Raw genomic sequence first — 18,811 nt, forward strand, 5'->3', positions numbered from 1 at the left:
AATACAAAAGCTGTGTATAGTTATATTTAAAAGATAAAGTGATAGGCATATGACACAATGCGAGTGAGTCTGGCATCATAAAGTAAATAACACAGGCAGTGCAACAGGATGATTTAAGGAAGGTTTCAAAATAGCAACCATGTAAAAATTTAAAGGTGTAACACGTATTTGGAGTCAGGCGGATGTTAGAGCAGAAATATCTTGCTGATGACAGATATGAGGTAAGACATTAGCAAAGATTGTCAGTAATTGGCTACATGCTTGTAGACCAATCTTCCTGCTGAGAATAATAATTGGTATTAGTAGCAATTTCCGGTTAACAACCAACAGAATAAAAACCGGAAAAACTCTATAATTAGAAGAATTATTCAGTATTAAAAATAGTGAATATTGTTTAAAATTTTTTAAAGTTGGGACATTTTACATTCAGTCTAATGCTTTATTGTTAGGCATAAAAATAATACATAAATATTAGTTTCAGTTTGAATATAACAAAATTAAAAGAGTTCTATTTAATTTTTAGTGTTTCTGAGAAAATTCACAAGCTTGTTAAGGTGCTGAAGCGCTGTTCTTCTTCAGATGGATTGTCTTCTGTTGACTGTTTTGAACTGTATGAACGACGCTTATTTATTATTTGCACTGTGATGTCATCAGTATACGTGCTGACACCATTTTGTGGAGATGTGAAATCACTAGAATATTCTACGCTGCTCCTGTTACTTAGCTTCCCGTTCAGGTTCTGTGATGTGATCTCATCTGTGAGAATGGTAAGCATATATTGGAAAATGGTAAACATGTAACGGAAAGTATTAAAATGCATTGGAAGTAATAGGTATAGGGTGATGGATAGTCATGTAAAGCAAGGAGATAAACATAGATATAAAAACGGTTCACATATATAGAGAGCCAGTAAGCGTGTAGAGAAGATAGTAAACATGAATAGAAGATGGCATACATGTATAGGAAATTATAAACACGTACAGGAAGATATTAAAATTGGATATATGCATTGGAAGTAATCGGTATAGGATGATGAATAGTCATGTAAAGCAAGGAGATAAATATAGATAGAAAAATGGTTCACATATATAAAGAGCCAGTAAGCGTGTAGAGAAGATAGTAAACATGAATAGAAGATGGTATACATGTAGAGAGAGGTAGTAAACATGCAGAAAAGATGGTAGACATGTATAGTGAGATGTTAACATGTAAAAAAGGTGGTATACATGTACAGAGAGATAGTAAACATGCAGAGAAGATGGTAAACATGAATAGAAAGGTAGTAAACATGCATAGAAGATGGTATACATATATAGTGAAATGTAAACATGCAGAGAAGATGGTATACGTATATAAAGGGATGTAAACATGTAAGGAAGATGGAATACATGTGCAGAGAGAAAGTAAACATGCTGAGAAGATGGTATACATGTATAGAGAGATGTAAACGTGTAAAGAAAATGGTATACATGTACAGAGAAAAAGTAAACATGCTGAGAAGATGGTATACATGTAAAGAGAGATGTAAACATGAAAAGAAGATGGTATACATGTAGAGAGAGAGACAGCAAACATGCAGATAAGATGATATACACGTAGAGAGAGATAGTAAACATGCAGATAAGATGGTATACATGTAGAGAGAGAAAGATAGTAAACATGCAGAGAAGATGATGAACATTTATAGGGAGGTAGTAAACATGAGCAGAAGATATTATACATTTATAGGGAGGTAGTAAACATGTAGGAAACATGTTAAACATGTAAAGTAATAAAAATGAATCAAATGATATTAAGCATTTATAAGACAGTAAGTATAGCCTATATTGGAAGTAAGTATAGCCTATATTGGAAGTAAGTATAGCCTATATTGAAAGTAAGTATAGCCTATATTGGAAGTAAGTATAGCCTATATTGGAAGTAAGTATAGCCTATATTGAAAGTAAGCATAGCCTATATTGGAAGTAAGTATAGCCTATATTGGAAGTAAGTATAGCCTATATTGGAAGATCGTAATCAATACTGAGATATGGCTAACACTAAGAGAATGGTTTGACACTCAGGAAAACTGATTGATGAGTTGCATCAAGTGAAAAACTCGCTTGCTTTTAATTGCTTATGCCATTTGAGTAGATGGTGAATTCAAATAAGGTACTCAATTATTGGTTGACTTCTAACCTGGTTACATCGGAGACACGATCAATAATAACACAAACATTACTATGGTTCTGGTGAGCATCATTTTATCAAATAATAATAATTTGTAAATCCTATGAATAAAAAAATATTTATTTATCAAGTAATAACTATTGACTATGTCTGAATCACCAGTCCATAGACAATTTTGAAGTCACATGACCAAAAACAGCGGCTGATGCTTTTACAGTGAGTAATTACCTGATATTTTTTATTTAGGAATCGTCTGCTCATTCACTTATTAAGTTACTAGTGTCACATTTGCCACTGTTTAAAAATACATGTACTTGTATGCTTTTACAAATAAAATACTTTAAAAAGAATGATGTTTGGCCAACAAAGATATTTGTCTAAAGTTTAGATTTTTGTTAATTTAATTGTAATGTTTTGAGAATTTCTATGACAATGGTAAGTTAATAAACAAACTAACTTTTTATCAGTACGAGTTGAAATAGTAATTAAGTAGCAAGTTTATTACATCTTAGCCTGTCTTGACAAACTGTTGTTTTTGCGGAGTTGTCCCCCGTCGAGCGGGCGAGCAACAACAGCTTGTCACAAGACGTACTGCACCTGATGCATCAGCTGCACTTATAGGGAGTTGTTCTCTTCCGTCTATGCGACTTGGTTGCGATGTTATGTCGGTCGCTTCATTGGTTATCATAACGGATTTCGCGCAGAAATTTATGTAGAAAGATTAAGATAACAACGTTTACCTAGCGACCCGTCTCTGCAGTAAACTTTAGTAGAATTTGAGAACTCAGACAACAACAGCGACTAAACATGTCGTTATTTGTGCGCTTAGTCAGTTTTATTTCTATTTTTGTATCAGTCAGATTTATTTGTTCTTATTGATTTTATTTTCAATTAATTTTATTCTTAAGTTCTACTAAAGTTTACCACAGAGACTGGGCTTTGGTTAAATGTTGTAATCTTATTTTTTTCTACATAAATTTTTGCGTAAAATCCGTTATGATTACTAATGGAGCGACCGACATAACATCGCAACCAACCCGCATAGACGGAAGAGAACAACTCCTTATAAGTGCAGGTGATGCATCAGCTGCAGCACGTCTTGTGACAAGCTGTTGTTGCTTGGCCGCTTGACGGGGACAACTCCGCAAAAACAACAGTTTGTCAAGACAGGCTAATTACATCTGGGATATAGGATTTTGTTGAGCTTTAGTATTTAATTGTTATAAAAGTCTCGAGCAGTTCAGTAAATCTAGTAACTTATTCAAGTTATTTGAACTACTGAATAGGACAACAAGTGGGCCATAACATCAATATGACAATTATTCTCTAGCACGACAAGTATTCTCTAGTATGGCAAGCACGCCGTATGGTGTAGTAGATAGCAGGTTAGCCCGCCCAACTGCGGTTTCTAAGATCAATTACAGTGTAAAGCAGTTTTTTCTTTACTAAAACTTTATCACTATAACTGGACATACGGATGACAGAGAAACCAACAAATGACAAACAAACGTTTAGATTTGTACATATACATGTAGATTCTTATAAAGGTTTTGAGCAAGTTGGTAAGTCTAGCTGCTTGTTCAGGTGTTTAAACTACTGAATAAGAAAACAACAACTAGGACATAACATCACCATAGAAAGTAATTATGGAATTGAAGCGCACGATTTTGGTTAAACCAGGAGTCAATATGTAGGACAGTTATTGGTAAGGTCATACGACATCAGTTAATTATAACCCGTACATATTTCAACATATTTCAACAGCTGCTCTAATCAGCATCTTATGATGCTGCTCCATTCTATTACTATCTATGTTTGCTTCACAAACTCAAATTGTAATAGGTTTTACCTTCCGGTGAAGCTTTTGGAGCAAAGACTGCACTGCCATCTACAATATACAGTTTTTTATCACATTCTAATTCTATATATTTGTCTCTACAGTACTAACAACCACTTAAACCCTAAAATAAACCTCTGACAGCTCATTTATCATATTTAAACTTGTAGTATTTTGTTTTTTTGAATGTTACTAGTATTTTCAAGGTAAGCCTATGGTTCAGTTACATAAATAATGTAAATCATAATGTATGATGTACTCGCTGCAGTGTGAGTACATCAACTAAAGTAAAGCTTTTGGCAGCAACACCGGCTGACAGCTGTGCTTTCGATGGGCTGGCAGAAATTCTACTATGCTTTTTCCAAGAAAAGTTACTTAAAAAGGTAGCTCTAGTACCCATTTATAGAATAACATACCAATTTGTGTTTATGAATACATTTATGGTTTGTGTGATACTTTTTTATAGTTAGACAAATGCGTATCTATACTTGAAGTTGGTTATATAAAAGACAATTGTTTTTATAAAGTCTTGACAGCATTTTAAGACTTGAAAAATAATTGACAACCAGTTTGATTAACCAGCTGGCTATGGACAAAAATATAATCTTCTCTGGTGATTACAAATTATTGTAAAATATTGCATGATTGGCTATAATTAACTTTAATTACATTTACTTAATCGTTGTTTCAAAATTTAGAATATTAATTTCAAGTCTGTTTAATGCTTAATTGTTACAGAATAAGTAGCTCTTAACATAATAACATAACAGATGCCACTTCATTTTCTTGCATTTATGCTAATAATGCAAGAAATGTGTGCACCATTCTATTAGAATGGTGCACACATTTTTGTGCACAGTATCGTTTAGCAGTGTACGTTTGTCAATACGCCGATTTGCGAAGCCAATTTTTGGTCCCAAACTTGGTGAAAATTAATAAAATATTATTGTCTAGTGATACGCCATTTAATTTGATTACCACTTACCAATCGATTGTCTATTGAGCTCTTCAACGCTGACTTTAACAGTATCCTCAACCTTTATTTGGACATGACGAGGTGGTACAGAGCTGCCTTCCATGGCAAACTTAGTGGGACTGGCTGTAGAGGTGCTACTGCCCGCATCAGCAGCATCTTTTTCAGGTTCAGATTCCTCTTTGACTGAGGAACGCTTAGACCTGGTTTCACTGCTTACACTTAACATCGGCAGCGTCTCGTCAGCGGTTGCATTCGACTCTGCTCCAGAATATGATACAGTTTTAGACAGAAACATTAATGTAAGCTATGCTATATACATCAGACATTTTAAGATTTGCAGGAAATTCAGTAAAAACTTGGTATGACAACATTAATTAAACCTGCAAAATACTATTACATAATATATATTATAATTTATAGTAATATATATTATAATATATTGATTATGTTATTAGATATATATTATGATATATTATTATATATTATATAATACTACAATATATTATATATTATGATATATATTTTTATATTATATTAATATATTATATTGTATTATAGTATTATATTTTTATATTATAGTATTATAGCAGATGCTATTAATGCTGACTGACCATGTTTTCACAAAATATTATTATATAGTTTGCTGTAACAGAATACTATATTACATTATATTCATTATATATTACTATATTATATACATAACTGTGCTATATATACTTTAATATATACTATTATATATAATTATACTATTATTATTATAATAAATTTTGTGTATTTGAAACCTATGACCGTTATAGGGTATTAAGTTATATGTGTGATGAAATGTTGTGTTTTACTTAATCCGAGTAAATAGCAAATCATGTTTACTAAAATGTCTTTCTGTAAAAGTAGTATTTTAGTAACCGAGAAATTCTCTATTAATTGTTTAAAAAGAGCTTAGCATATTTAGTATTTCAAGATAAGTCAGATTTTGTTATTAGCTGATACAATCTTTACTGTAACAGCAGTCATGTTAGTCTGTCTGTCCGAAGCCAAGTTAACACCATTAGCAAAAGATTGCCTCACACAGGTATTGAACTCTGACCCTCCACAGTGCACACCAGCACACTAACCACTGCACTACTTAGCCACATCACCGGGCAATTTTGAACATACTGATTAATCATGACGATCTATTACGGTGCATGAAACTGCCAAGCATACCAGTGCGTATTTATATATTATATCTATAATTATACGCAAATTTTAATTTTAATTGTCTGTCCAGTTATAGCGATAAAGTTTTAGGAACAAAAAATGCGCTTCGTACTGATTTTGAACTCACAAAGATTTGGAATCTTCGTGTCTTGTTTGTAAACGCAAGTTTGCAAATACGCACACCTAACCGCAAGGCTAAGCCATTATGCCATTCATATCATTCTTAGCAATTTTATCTATGGTATCTTTATCGCTAAATGGAGATACACCCTCTTATTATTAATTAATATTACCTTTCGCATCGGTTTTGCTTTTTAAAAAAAATTTAAAAACCATTTCAAAATTCATTCCTTATTTATTAATTTTTAATTTTCAAATGTGACATTTCAGTTTCAAATGTTCTATTTCTGGCTCCTATTTCCAGTTCTTCTTCGTGGTCATCGCTAAGAACTATGAAATTTAAAACTTTCACACATGGAATGTTGTATTATTTTGAGTAGAAGTTGCATATGCATTCTCTCTCCATTCAGTCAGACAAGACATCCGGCAAAAACAGTCTGACATCTCATTTTTACTCTTGTACCAGTAGAGATGTCGAAGCGTACAATATGTCAATTACATGTCAAGAGGTACCAGTATCCTCATATTCAAAGGTTGGCTGAATAGCTTTGATTACAACAGTAAACATTTTATACACACCCTTCTATGTAGTCATTGATATTGATAATTTAACATATTCATGAATTTTATTTTGTTTTCTCAGTTTGTAATAATTGTATCACTGTCAAATCGTTTTTAATTATAATCATTGTAGCAAAACAGACTATCTAGCCCTTACTTGCTAATTATTTCACATTTAAACACTTTTACAGTTATTGTATTTTTTCTCTTAATTTATTTAAACTGCACATAACACTTTTTTCATGGTATGAGGTTTAAAGGTTAGAATGGGAAATGTTGTATATGTTAAATAAAAATAAATTTTCTGACTAAAAACTTGTTGTTACCTGGGCAATGCCGGGCATTCTCTAGTATATATAAATATATTTCGTTACAAGCCCACCAAAGCAGTTCAATGCAACGGCAGCAAGTTAGGTTCAAAATATCAAAAAGACAGGAACTAGCAGAAGACTGAAAATACCTTATGATACATATGGAAAATGGAGTATACATAGGAATCTCTGTTTACCAGCCAAACGTTAATCTTGTCATAGCTCAAGTGAAATACCATTGTCACAAACACAATAAGTTTCCCTGCCGTCAGGTTTGGTTCATGCCGGTACTGCTCTATCAAGGCTGATGCAATGCATTCTACTCACATAATACCGTACTCAATAACATTTCTATTGTAACATCAGCACTCTTCACTCCGTGTTAACAGATAAGTGAACCAAAAGCTAAACTCAGGCATATGATGTTAGCAACTCTCTGAAGTTAGTGAGCGAAGGAGACAAACAAATGGTGCTCAGTTTAACGGAGAAAGCCAGAAATATAACCAACCACCTCAGTGACACTTACGATGAAGATTCTGGTTTAGCAAGCCAAGAACTTAAAAACAGAGGAAATGTTTGTTACTCATCATAGCAACAGTAACTTACGAATTTTCACATCTCATCAGGTAAAGTTTAATAGAAAATGTTCTGCTAGTATTACCACTATGTTTTGCTAGAATTGTAAACAAAAAGGCCATAATCTAGAAATAATCATTTGTAAAACCACTGAGAGTTATTTGTATATTGTATGTACCGTTTATAGCAAATCAGGGCTACACTTCTTTATTCGAGTATAATTAAAAATGTACGAAGGCAGTATACGTAGAAGGCAGGTTTCAATAAAGAATTACTAGAGAATAGTCAAGTTTTAGCTATGACAGGCTGTGACAGGCTGTGACAGGCTGTGACAGGCTGTGACAGGCTGTGACAGGCTGTGACAGGCTGTGACAGGCTGTGACAGGCTGTGACAGGCTGTGACAGGCTGTGACAGGCTGTGACAGGCTGTGACAGGTGACATAAAAACATACAATGGAAGCAGACTATCATGCAGTAAAACAATAACGGTGGTGGTATTAGGTGTTTAATTTAAGGAGCATTCATTGAAGCTTTATACTATTGAGTACTTGTTAAAAGTGAACTTACACAAAATTGTCATAGATTTTATCAGAAAGTATCGGTACTTTTAATCATTTGTGATCGTTTTTCATGTTTGAGGTGATCTGACTGCCAAGGTGTTTCAAAATCGAGTTGATTAAACTTGAATGCAGTTAAAACATTCAGAAAAATACGTGCAAAATGACAGCACTAGTTGCAATTGTTGCTATAGTTGATACCGGCTATTGCATTCAAGTTGCAGCATTGTTTGCCTCTATTCTTTAGGTCTGTTTGCAACTATAGACATCGATATTGCACTTTCGCTTGATCTGAGCATTTTAACCACTATCAAGTTTTATTAATTTTAATATTGCCGCATCTTGGTAGTCATATCACCTCAAACATCAAAAATAATCACAAATGATATAAAAATACTGATACTTTCTGATAAAATCTACTAAAAATTGGCGAGAGTTTATTTTTTAAAACTAGCAAGGTTTGTGTTGCTAGTGATGATTACATGAGCTGTGACCTGCCATATTGGCAATAGGCTCATGAAGCTAAACTAAGTTTAAGGGAGAGGTAGAAATTTATCATTACAACTGCAAATGATTTCTTTTTTAAATAAACAAATTTTTGCTCACCCAGCTGTCTCATAGGGTGATGCGTGTTGAAGCCCGTTTGTCTGTTTATGGGCGGATCCCTGTCTCGTTGCGATGCAGCTACATGTGGCCTTACCGCTTCAACAGGAAGCACTCGACGCCGTTCTTTCGGCAGCTTTGACCTCGCTTGGGTATGAGCGTAAAACATGGTAAAGTTGCTGACGATAACAGGCACAGGTAAAGCGATAGTAAGCACGCCCATCAAAGCACAGGCTCCGCCTACCAGCATCCCTAAAGAAGTCTTTGGTGTCATATCTCCATAGCCGACTGTCGTCATAGTAACGATCGCCCACCACAAACCATTCGGAATACTAGTAAAGTCGTTGTAGGGGTTGTATTCCAGTCGCTCAGCGTAAAATATGAGTGACGCAAAGACGATGATGAACAAGATTAGGAAAAAGATAAGAAGAATAAGCTCCTTTGCCGAAGCTTTAAACGTGTAAATAAGAATTCGTAAACCAGACGAGTGGCGAGTGAGCTTAAGAAGTCGCATAATTCTTATCATACTCAGGAACTCCAGGATGTCGTTTCCTAATGACATTTTAGTGAATGCGAGGTCTGCATAGAAAGATAAAGTTGCGATCACGTCTATTATGTTGATCATATCTTTGACGAAAACAAGTTTGCTAGGCGATACGATGAATCTAAGAATTATCTCTATGGTGAACCAGACGTTAGCGGATAACTCTATGAAAAAGAATGCTATGTGAGGCTCGGTTCCTTTTTTCTGCAGAGACCAAACAGTCTGGTTATTGCTCAACTGTATTTGTTCTCGTTGGATGCTTGGTATCCTGAGGTCTGGGTGGGTCTTGAGGCAGAAGGATGTGATCGATATGACGATGAAGAAAATTGACACCACACTTAAGAACTGCAAAATAATTATTATGTTTTAATAAATGCACACCAGAAATTAATTCATTTCACATTATAGAAAATTTACTAAGATAGTTCTGTTCACTCGTTATATACAACTACAAACTAGCAATTATGTCAACAAAAGATGGCAAATGTATCAATGATAGACTTTTCTGATCAGTTTGGGTCTTAATATTTTATGTTGTCAAAAACATTTAAATGCAGCACAAAGTTACTTTGTCACAATAAATATTCTGCAGACCCAGACAAAGATACAAAATTGTAGCCAAGTGTAACATGAAGTTGAGAGAATTAGGCACAAACAGATGGTAAGAGAAGGTGGTGAACAGAGCTGCATGGATATCAGTGATGAAGCCTAAACCATAAGTTAGCCATTGTTGAAATGACCTACAGAGAGAGATAATAAATATTAGCTGTCAGATAAATTGTCTTTGGTTTCTGCTATTTTCTTATTTCTAATTGTTAAAAAAACATAAACAATGCTAATCTGTCGACATAAAAATATGAAACATACATGCTCATTTTTAAATATTTTTGAAAAACTTTAAAATACAACTGGCGCAAGTTTAGGTTCTAGACTTGAACAATTACTAGACATGAACAATCACTTGCCCAATTCCTAGACTCTAGGAATTGTGCAAGTGATTGTTCATTATTTTGCGTAATTTGCTCGCTACAATAGCTAACAGCAAAACAAATGCGACGCCCACATAAATTCCATGGTGGCAGCCAAAAAATAATTTTCTTTTACGAAAGACATTGCACCAAGAGGAGAGCAACTGAGCTATACAAACAACAATATGCCATGATCATGCAAATTCTATAGAATTTCTATATCACTCAATATCATTCATTGTTATATTTAGTTTCTGACACTATAGTGTATGGGTGTAGTCAGGAATGCTTAGAGCTTCTCTGAATGTAATCAATCAATCAATATGATGTACAGAGTTACTGGAGGGGAGAAATATTATAAAGAGCTCAATGCTTCTGCGGGGATCAAATTGGGTGTTGACCAGCAAAAAAGCATGATACTAAAATACTATCATCCGCATCGGTTGCTACTTAAATGCAATACTCCTATAACTTGTGTAACATGTTCCTGAACGATTACAAAGCTTCTATGGCTCCATCCAAATTCTAGTTGCTGCAGATGTATTAAATCTGTTCATTAGTTTTGACAATGGTTACAAATATGACTTTCGGTGCACACTTACAGACCATGCAGCTGTGGTCTAGTGGTCTAGATTACCTGGCCTGCAAACAGCCGGTTTGTGTAAAAAGGCAAGTGGCATCCGACCATGGATTGCTCTCTGCCACTAGGCATGCCACCAGTCGTCAAGGTTTCCTTGTCACTAGACTCAGACATATCCAGCCAAGATTACCGAGAAACTGTGCAACAAAGCTTTTAAAACCACATAGACAGCCTCTACTTGCAGCAAGCGCAGCAGACTGGGGTCTCGAACTGCGGGAGACTGCTGATACTATATACTGGCTTATAACAGTACAATAAGCCAGTATAATAGGCAAATATTTGACAGAGAAATGTTCACTTCAAGTTTGCAAACTGTGCACTCGCTACAGTATGCAAACAATTTTGCAAAAAAGAGAAATGGTGACATTGAAGGTAAGACAAAATATATCAAAAAGGAAGGTAAAGCAACAGAAATATAACAAATATCAAAATTCTTAGAAAACGCTGCAATAAAATTAGCTAGAGCTTATAATAGGACCAAATGATAAAAAGTTAAATATCAAACGAAGAACGGCAAATGCAATATGATATAAGTATTTCATAGGAAAGATGCAACTGTAACAAAGTCACTTTTACCTATTGTCTTCGGTATACCAACGGATAGCTAAATTTCAACTCGAGTTATGCTGAAGGACAACAATATGAAACATCATTTACAACTTCTTCATTGGTTGACAGCTATTCTTGTTTAAAAAAGCTATGAGATTTAGCAGTAGTTTCAAGTGCTTGCAAGCTTATCAAGAAGGGTTTCATTAGCCTGAAAACACATCAGCTCTTCATTATTTTTCTCTCAGTAACTCTATGGGTTCAAACATTTGCATGCTTATAGAGGAACATTTCAATAGAGAAACTTTATGACTGAAATCTTTAATATATAATAAAAACCAATTCCATCCGCCTGTCCAAAGGCACAAGTAAAAGTTGTAAAAACACATGGCATCATACAGGATTCACACCCATGACCTTCAGCATGGTAGACCAACATTCTAACAACTGCACCAATGGACCAGCTTCATAGTCCACAAAATAATTGTGAAAATACTGATTCTCTTTGCTTTGTCAGCACACATGATGATCTCTCACAGCACTTGAGACTGCTAGGGTAGACATAATTTTCCCCCAATAGACTTAACCCTAGGCACAAGTACATTTAGCTAACTGGTTGGCTGGGGTTACGCTCGGCAAACCTGTCTCATGATGCTGTGTGATTACCTAGTTCTCACACTTTTTTAATGAATATCTTCAAGTAGTCATTGAAGATGAGCTAACAGCTGATTCATATTATGGAGCATTGATGGCTACTGTAATCTTGACTAATAATAACCATGTGCTTTGTAAATACCTTCTTTCCTTGAGCATAACCACTATTATTTATATGATAACAGCTCATAAAAATTAAAGCTATGCATGCTCATCAGCCAAATATACTTGACGGTACCTATATAAGATGAGGTTCAAGTTGTCTGCTCCTGAAGCTAGATCAAATTTGGTTTGAAGCTGTTACCGGTTTCGATAGTGTTTAGCACAAGTGAAAATGTTTCATTTTCAAGAAGGAACCAGGCAAGCAAACTTTTTCCTTTCATAACCAAATTTCTGGAATTATCTTCTTTCTAGCAAAAAGACAACTAATTTTATTACAAGTGCTTGTGTAAAATGTCAGTTAAACTTCTTGCATTTTGAAAAGAAGACAATCATGAAACTTCAGATTTTTTAAACTTCTTTTTAAGATACTAATATTTTAAATGGGATTGGAGTCAATACAATATTGGTTCTCCTTGAACACATGATCTTTCATTTATAGAAAATAATCAATCGCTGGGCCCAGGTCTAACATTAAATGTATAACAAAAAATTATTTTCAACTTTACTCCACTTGAAGAGTTTTTTTTATTTAGTTTGTAACTGCTAACTCAAAGATTCGATTCGAGTACCAAATATTCCAAAAACTTCAAAGTGATTCTTAATTCTAGTTTAAAAAGGATTAAGTAAACTGAACGGACGAGCTCTGAGACAATCAGTACTTAAAGTCATACGGGACAATCACTGTGTTTCCACGCTTTGCATAGATTTGGAGTTGCCCACTGCCGATAAACTCACATCCTACCATAGCAATGATTCAGAGTGGCAATATATAGATCGATTAAAGATTTCCGATGTGTTACTCAAAGCAAAACTTGTTTTCAATTCATGCGTAAGTCAACTAGCTGCACAAACCAAGCCAGGATGCCTGATTGTAATTGATCGCAATGCTGAAATCTTTTGACCTTTTGACCTCTACTGGGGAGAACTTAGCTTAGTATTATTGATTAGGATTCATCAGGAGTGAGGGTTTCTATTATGTCAAATAGTACTCTCACAGTGAATGCTTTTGCACAAACTTAGTGAAGCGAAATAGCCTCGAATGTGTTTGGATTTTACAGCTCCTATGATTTTGGGTGGAAGCAACTTTGAAACCGTTTGAAGCACAAAAAAACAGTGAATGGCTTTAAGAAATCTCTGACCTAAACAATTCAAGAGCATTGTGCACTTGCCATCCCGCCAGAAATTTGAACTTTAAAACAAGTCCTATTATCAATCAAGTTGAATTGATTTCATAGTCAACATTGGCCGTTACTTTTATCAAAACTAGTGTCATCATATTGCTTGATGGTCGCTAGCATTAGTAGGAAAACCGCAGGTGTAAAAGCATTATGACAACTAACTTCAAGTTGATGTGCAGTCTCAAAAAAGAGCTATTAATTTGCATAGAATAAAGACAACACTTGACCATGAGCGGTATTATATTGTATAGAATAGAAACAGTACATGGCCATTAGCAGTAATGTAAATGTTGTACTGCACAGCCACAACATTTTTTATTACAAACGATTTTCAAGAATCTGATTGGAGCACATATATGACAAATTGTTCTGCAAACGAATAATGAACGGATGCTCAAATAGTTGTTTATTACGTCTTTCTGACATGTAGGTTGGGTAAGTGACACGTGGATCAGGTAACTGACAGAATTTTAGCTAAGCTTAATATATTTTCAAGTTTATCTCTTGTTTTAGAATGAATGCATGCTTGTGTAACTTTGATCTGCTTGGCAAGAGATATTCTCAAGTTCCGACTGGAAGATTACAGTAGTGAAAGAGAGAAATGGATAAAGAGTGGCAAACGCTGTCTCTCACCTGAGATTTGAGCCTTATTTACATAACCTTAGCTTATATAGCCTAGGGACTAAGTTTCTCTGATGGGAGCTCAAAGGTCTCAATATGACATTGTTTCTTTATACATTAGGGATTGAAACATAAGATCTTAAGCTAATTAGAAGCAAGAACATCCGATTGAGATTTTTATATTTGTAGCATATCAACCTGAATTGGAAAAGTCTATCTTTCAATAGTTTAACCAACAAAATAGTTGTGACAAAATGTTGCAGACCAAACAGAAGAAGCACTTTCGACGATATTTAGCCAATTATACTCATAATTACACAGCTCTGTTGCAATAGAGACAATTAGTCATTTCCATAAACATTGTTGTAAATTTTTGTGAACCAAATTCTTAGTTAATATAAAAAAGCTAAAAGTGCATTTGATATACTCTTCAACTTGCTAGCAGACATGTAATAGTTTAGATGTATTCAAATGATTACACCATTTCTTGTTTCTCACACAAGCTGTCTTTCTTTATCCAGATGAGAAAATTGCTGGTTTCATGAGTTATGTGAGAATAAAACATTAAAAAGAATTTATTTAATTGAATTGAATTTAAAAACAACTAAGTGTGCTTTAAAGTGAAACTTTGTGAACAAACTCTAAAACAATTGGACAGTATTTAAAGTCAGGTGGGACAATCACTGTGTTTCCACACTCTGTGGATTCGGAGTTGCATGCTGCTGAAAAATTCACACCCTTTTCTTTTTCAACAATTCAGAGTTGCATTATAGATCTTTCCTAGAATTGGGATGTGTCTCTCAAAACAAAACTTGTTATTCAGATTCGCTTTTAGGTCAAGGTCACCTTTCAACTCTTATGTAGCCTACTAGTTGCACTAAGCCAGGATGCCTGTTCGCATCGCCAAAACTTTTTGACCTTCACGGGAGAAAACTTGGCCGAGTATGATTGATTAAGATCAATGCTCAGATCAATGATCAGGTAAGTGACATGTAGGTCAGGTGAAATATGCAGTTGTTTGAATTTTTTGATATCTGGCTGTATTATAATCATGACAAACTTACAACAAATTTTGCTATAACAAGGGTCGTGACCATCTGCCTGACTGTCGGAAGTCGAGCTAAGAGCGTTAGAAAATATATTGCATGGCACAGAGATCGAACCCGGATGTTTGGATACTTATCCAAGCACACTAGCAACTACCACTCAACCATTTTCACACATTTAAGAATAATTGTTTCCCTAGTTATTACACATAACGATCTCTCACAGCCTACTAGCCTTTACTATAATAAGAGTCATGTCTGTCCATCTGGTCTGTCTGAAGCCTCGATTAGATGTTGTAAAAAAAGGTTGAATTCCATGAGATTTGAACTCCGATATTTACATTACCAGCCAGGCAACTTAGACTACCATTTGCACGACACAACCACCTTGCTTTATTGTGGAATAATTGTGCAAATACTTAATACAAATGACGATCTCTCACAGCAAATCGGACTGCCAGAGTACTGAGAGTCCTTTAATGTCGATTGCTCATAAATGACAAGCTCGGCGAAATGAACAATAGAATTATCCACTCATGGTCTCAATACCTCTATTTCATCATCTTAAAAATGTACTTGGTTAGTGTAAAGTTTACTAAAAATAAGATGTGTCTCGCGTCATGTTAGATATCTTCTAGTTAGGGGTTCATACAGAAAGCTGACAAGTATTGCACTCCTTATGTTCCATAAAGTGATGATACTATTTGCTATGAGTAAGTTCAACCAATTAGATCATACGTAAACAATAAACTTTAGGGTTCTGTCCTCAGTATGACATACAGACGTTTTAAGGTTCTAAAGTGTTTTGCATATAAGTAAAGTTAGTTTTGATTGTCTGACCTGAATGTTCAACCAACAACGTTAAAAAAATATCAAAAATGTTAAAATTTATGTATGAAGTATAGAAAATTTGAGTTTAGTTCTTAGAAATTTTTGAAACATTCAAAATTATACATGTAGATGCTTTCAAGTTTTGAAAAAGTGACAAATATATAAATCTTAAACTTTTCTGATTGCTTTGCGTCTTATAATTTCATGTTGTCAAAGATATTTTGAAACAATGCAAAATTACTTTGTTGTAATAAATATTAGGCCTAGTGTCGGAAAAATTGTATTTTGGTTTTTCCTATTTTTTCAAGAAAACATCAGCAACACTAATATGTCTGTATAAAAATATTCAACGTTTTTGTTCAGCTATTAGATGTGTAAAACTTGCATTAAAATTATAGATAAAGATAGTTTCGGAATTGTGTTTGTGTGATTGTTAATTATTATGTGTGATATGCTAGTTATTGTAACTATCAGCAAAATAAATGCTAAACCTACGCAGCTTCTGGCTTTGTGTAGAATTGTTGATGGCTATGAAATTACACACAGAATGTATCTCCAATCTGCCTGACTATCCATTACATTCCTACTCGCCAAACAATCCACTACACCTTTTATTAGACACCAACACTGCCAATCCACATTATATTTCATCTCCTGGTCTAATATGCTTTGACTGGGATTAGGTCATTATAAAGTTCATACCTATCTACCTGCCTGTCTGTCTATCTGTCTATCTGTCTATCTGTCTATCTGTCTATCTGTCTATCTGTCTATCTGTCTATCTGTCTATCTGTCTATCTGTCTATCTGTCTATCTGTCTATCTGTCTATCTGTCTATCTGTCTATCTGTCTATCTGTCTATCTGTCTATCTGTCTATCTGTCTATCTGTCTATCTGTCTATCTGTCTATCTGTCTATCTGTCTATCTGTCTATCTGTCTATCTGTCTATCTGTCTATCTGTCTATCTGTCTATCTGTCTATCTGTCTATCTGTCTATCTGTCTATCTGTCTATCTGTCTATCTGTCTATCTGTCTATCTGTCTATCTGTCTATCTGTCTATCTGTCTATCTGTCTATCTGTCTATCTGTCTATCTGTCTATCTGTCTATCTGTCTATCTGTCTATCTGTCTATCTGTCTATCTGTCTATCTGTCTATCTGTCTATCTGTCTATCTGTCTATCTGTCTATCTGTCTATCTGTCTATCTGTCTATCTGTCTATCTGTCTATCTGTCTATCTGTCTATCTGTCTATCTGTCTATCTGTCTATCTGTCTATCTGTCTATCTGTCTATCTGTCTATCTGTCTATCTGTCTATCTGTCTATCTGTCTATCTGTCTATCTGTCTATCTGTCTATCTATACATTTATCTATTTATTCACGTAGTACAGCATTTACATATTGCTTAAAAAAGGTTTTTTGCTTTGAGCTGTTTTTCATCCAATTGCCTTGGAAAGATGAATGTTAAGTGAGAATGTAGCATTCCTACACTAGGTAACTTTTACATCAGTGAAAATTTCATAGCATAATTTGGTTGTCTGCAGTAATTAATTGCAACTTAGCAAGGCATGATTTTATTCAGCCTTATGGAAGGCTGATAGAGGAAATTTCTTGCAACTCTAGCACTGTTTGCAAAGTATGATGAGAATTACGTAGATCAGCAGCTGGTAGCTGATGACTTTGCAATTGAGGCACTTTAGAAACTAATTGAACATAAAGGGCAAGAATCCACAGCTTTTATGTCTGTAAATACATTCGTTAAGTAATGGTGTGTTCGAAGAGTTGTCTTACCTTGGCTAGCTTTGAAGAGTATGGCTCATCAAAGACTGTCCAGATTTTTGTCCGAGCTGTCTGCCATTTGGTTAATCGGCCTTCATGATATTCTTGAGATAAATTGAATTTTTTCATAATATCTGCATCATCTTTTTTGTCCGTGTCAATGTCAAGGTCGTCAAGGATAGTAAGGACTTCCTCGGTGTTTCTGTGTCCTGTGTAAGTCATCCAACAGCATGGCTCCACTTGGTTGAAGTCAAGACCCCAAAAGTCTAGTTCTTTCTCGAACAGTGGCCCACAAACATCTGTTGGGTAGTGTAGCTGCCCAGTTCGGTAGTAGTTGAGTATTTGGGAGAAGACACCTGGATGTCGATCAAAAAAGTATTCGTTCAATACCGGGTCATAGTTCGCCAAAGCTTCGGTTAATCGTGAAAGTCTTGTTGCGGGTATTTTCTTGAGCGTAGCTTTGTACGTCTCGTGTCTCTGACCACCCACGTTGATTATGACTCTGTTATCAGCGTCTGTTGACATTCTGCTGCCTGCTATGGCACCTTCATTCCTATAATACCAAAGAAAGTTTGCATTTGTCTGTTCATTTCTGTTTCATTTGGTAGGTATGCACGGATGTATGTATAACTTTCAATCGGTATTTGTAATCATCAACAAAATAATTGTTTTTGTTACAAAAAAGATTCGAAAGGAGTTTGGAATATGAGGCAATATGTTCAAAGATTTTGTAATGCGATTGATGAGCTGGAATATGTGATCGGTAGGACACAAGTTTTAGTGTAGATTTCTGTAGAAGGAATACTGTTTTCTGCTGTCGCTATGGTGAGATGAGAAAACAAATGTATATAGCAACGCCCTTTATTAGATGAAAATGCACAAATCGAAAGTACAACAACAATGAGGCGGTGAATGGATGCACGATGCTTGATTCA

General features: G+C 34.8%; 1 protein-coding gene across 1 annotated transcript; it reads right to left on the reverse strand.

Annotated features, from left to right (window-relative positions):
* Nucleotides 1-399: 399 nt before the first annotated feature.
* Nucleotides 400-18,401, reverse strand: LOC137393080 (potassium voltage-gated channel protein Shaw-like). The gene is made up of 6 exons (XM_068079482.1): nucleotides 17,889-18,401; nucleotides 8,911-9,796; nucleotides 7,698-7,727; nucleotides 4,992-5,240; nucleotides 4,019-4,057; nucleotides 400-756 (listed from the first exon to the last, which is right to left on the reverse strand). The coding sequence occupies exons 1-6, from the start codon at nucleotides 18,399-18,401 to the stop codon at nucleotides 539-541; spliced, it is 1,935 nt and encodes a 644-aa protein (XP_067935583.1). The 3' UTR covers nucleotides 400-538.
* Nucleotides 18,402-18,811: the final 410 nt, after the last annotated feature.

Source organism: Watersipora subatra, chromosome 4 (assembly GCF_963576615.1).
Source record: "Watersipora subatra chromosome 4, tzWatSuba1.1, whole genome shotgun sequence".
Classification (NCBI taxonomy): Eukaryota; Metazoa; Bryozoa; class Gymnolaemata; order Cheilostomatida; family Watersiporidae; genus Watersipora; species Watersipora subatra.

Bases quoted from the DNA above. Each gene is read 5' to 3' on its own strand.
- LOC137393080 (XM_068079482.1), bottom strand. From the start codon at position 18,401: ATGTCAACAGACGCTGATAACAGAGTCATAATCAACGTGGGTGGTCAG. The intron at 7,728-8,910 runs GTGAGCAAAAAT...TCTGTTTTTAAG, and splicing joins TCACCCTATGAGACAGCTGG to TTCTTGGCTTGCTAAACCAG. The intron at 5,241-7,697 runs GTAAGTGTCACT...ATTCTGGAGCAG, and splicing joins GCTAAACCAGAATCTTCATC to AGTCGAATGCAACCGCTGAC.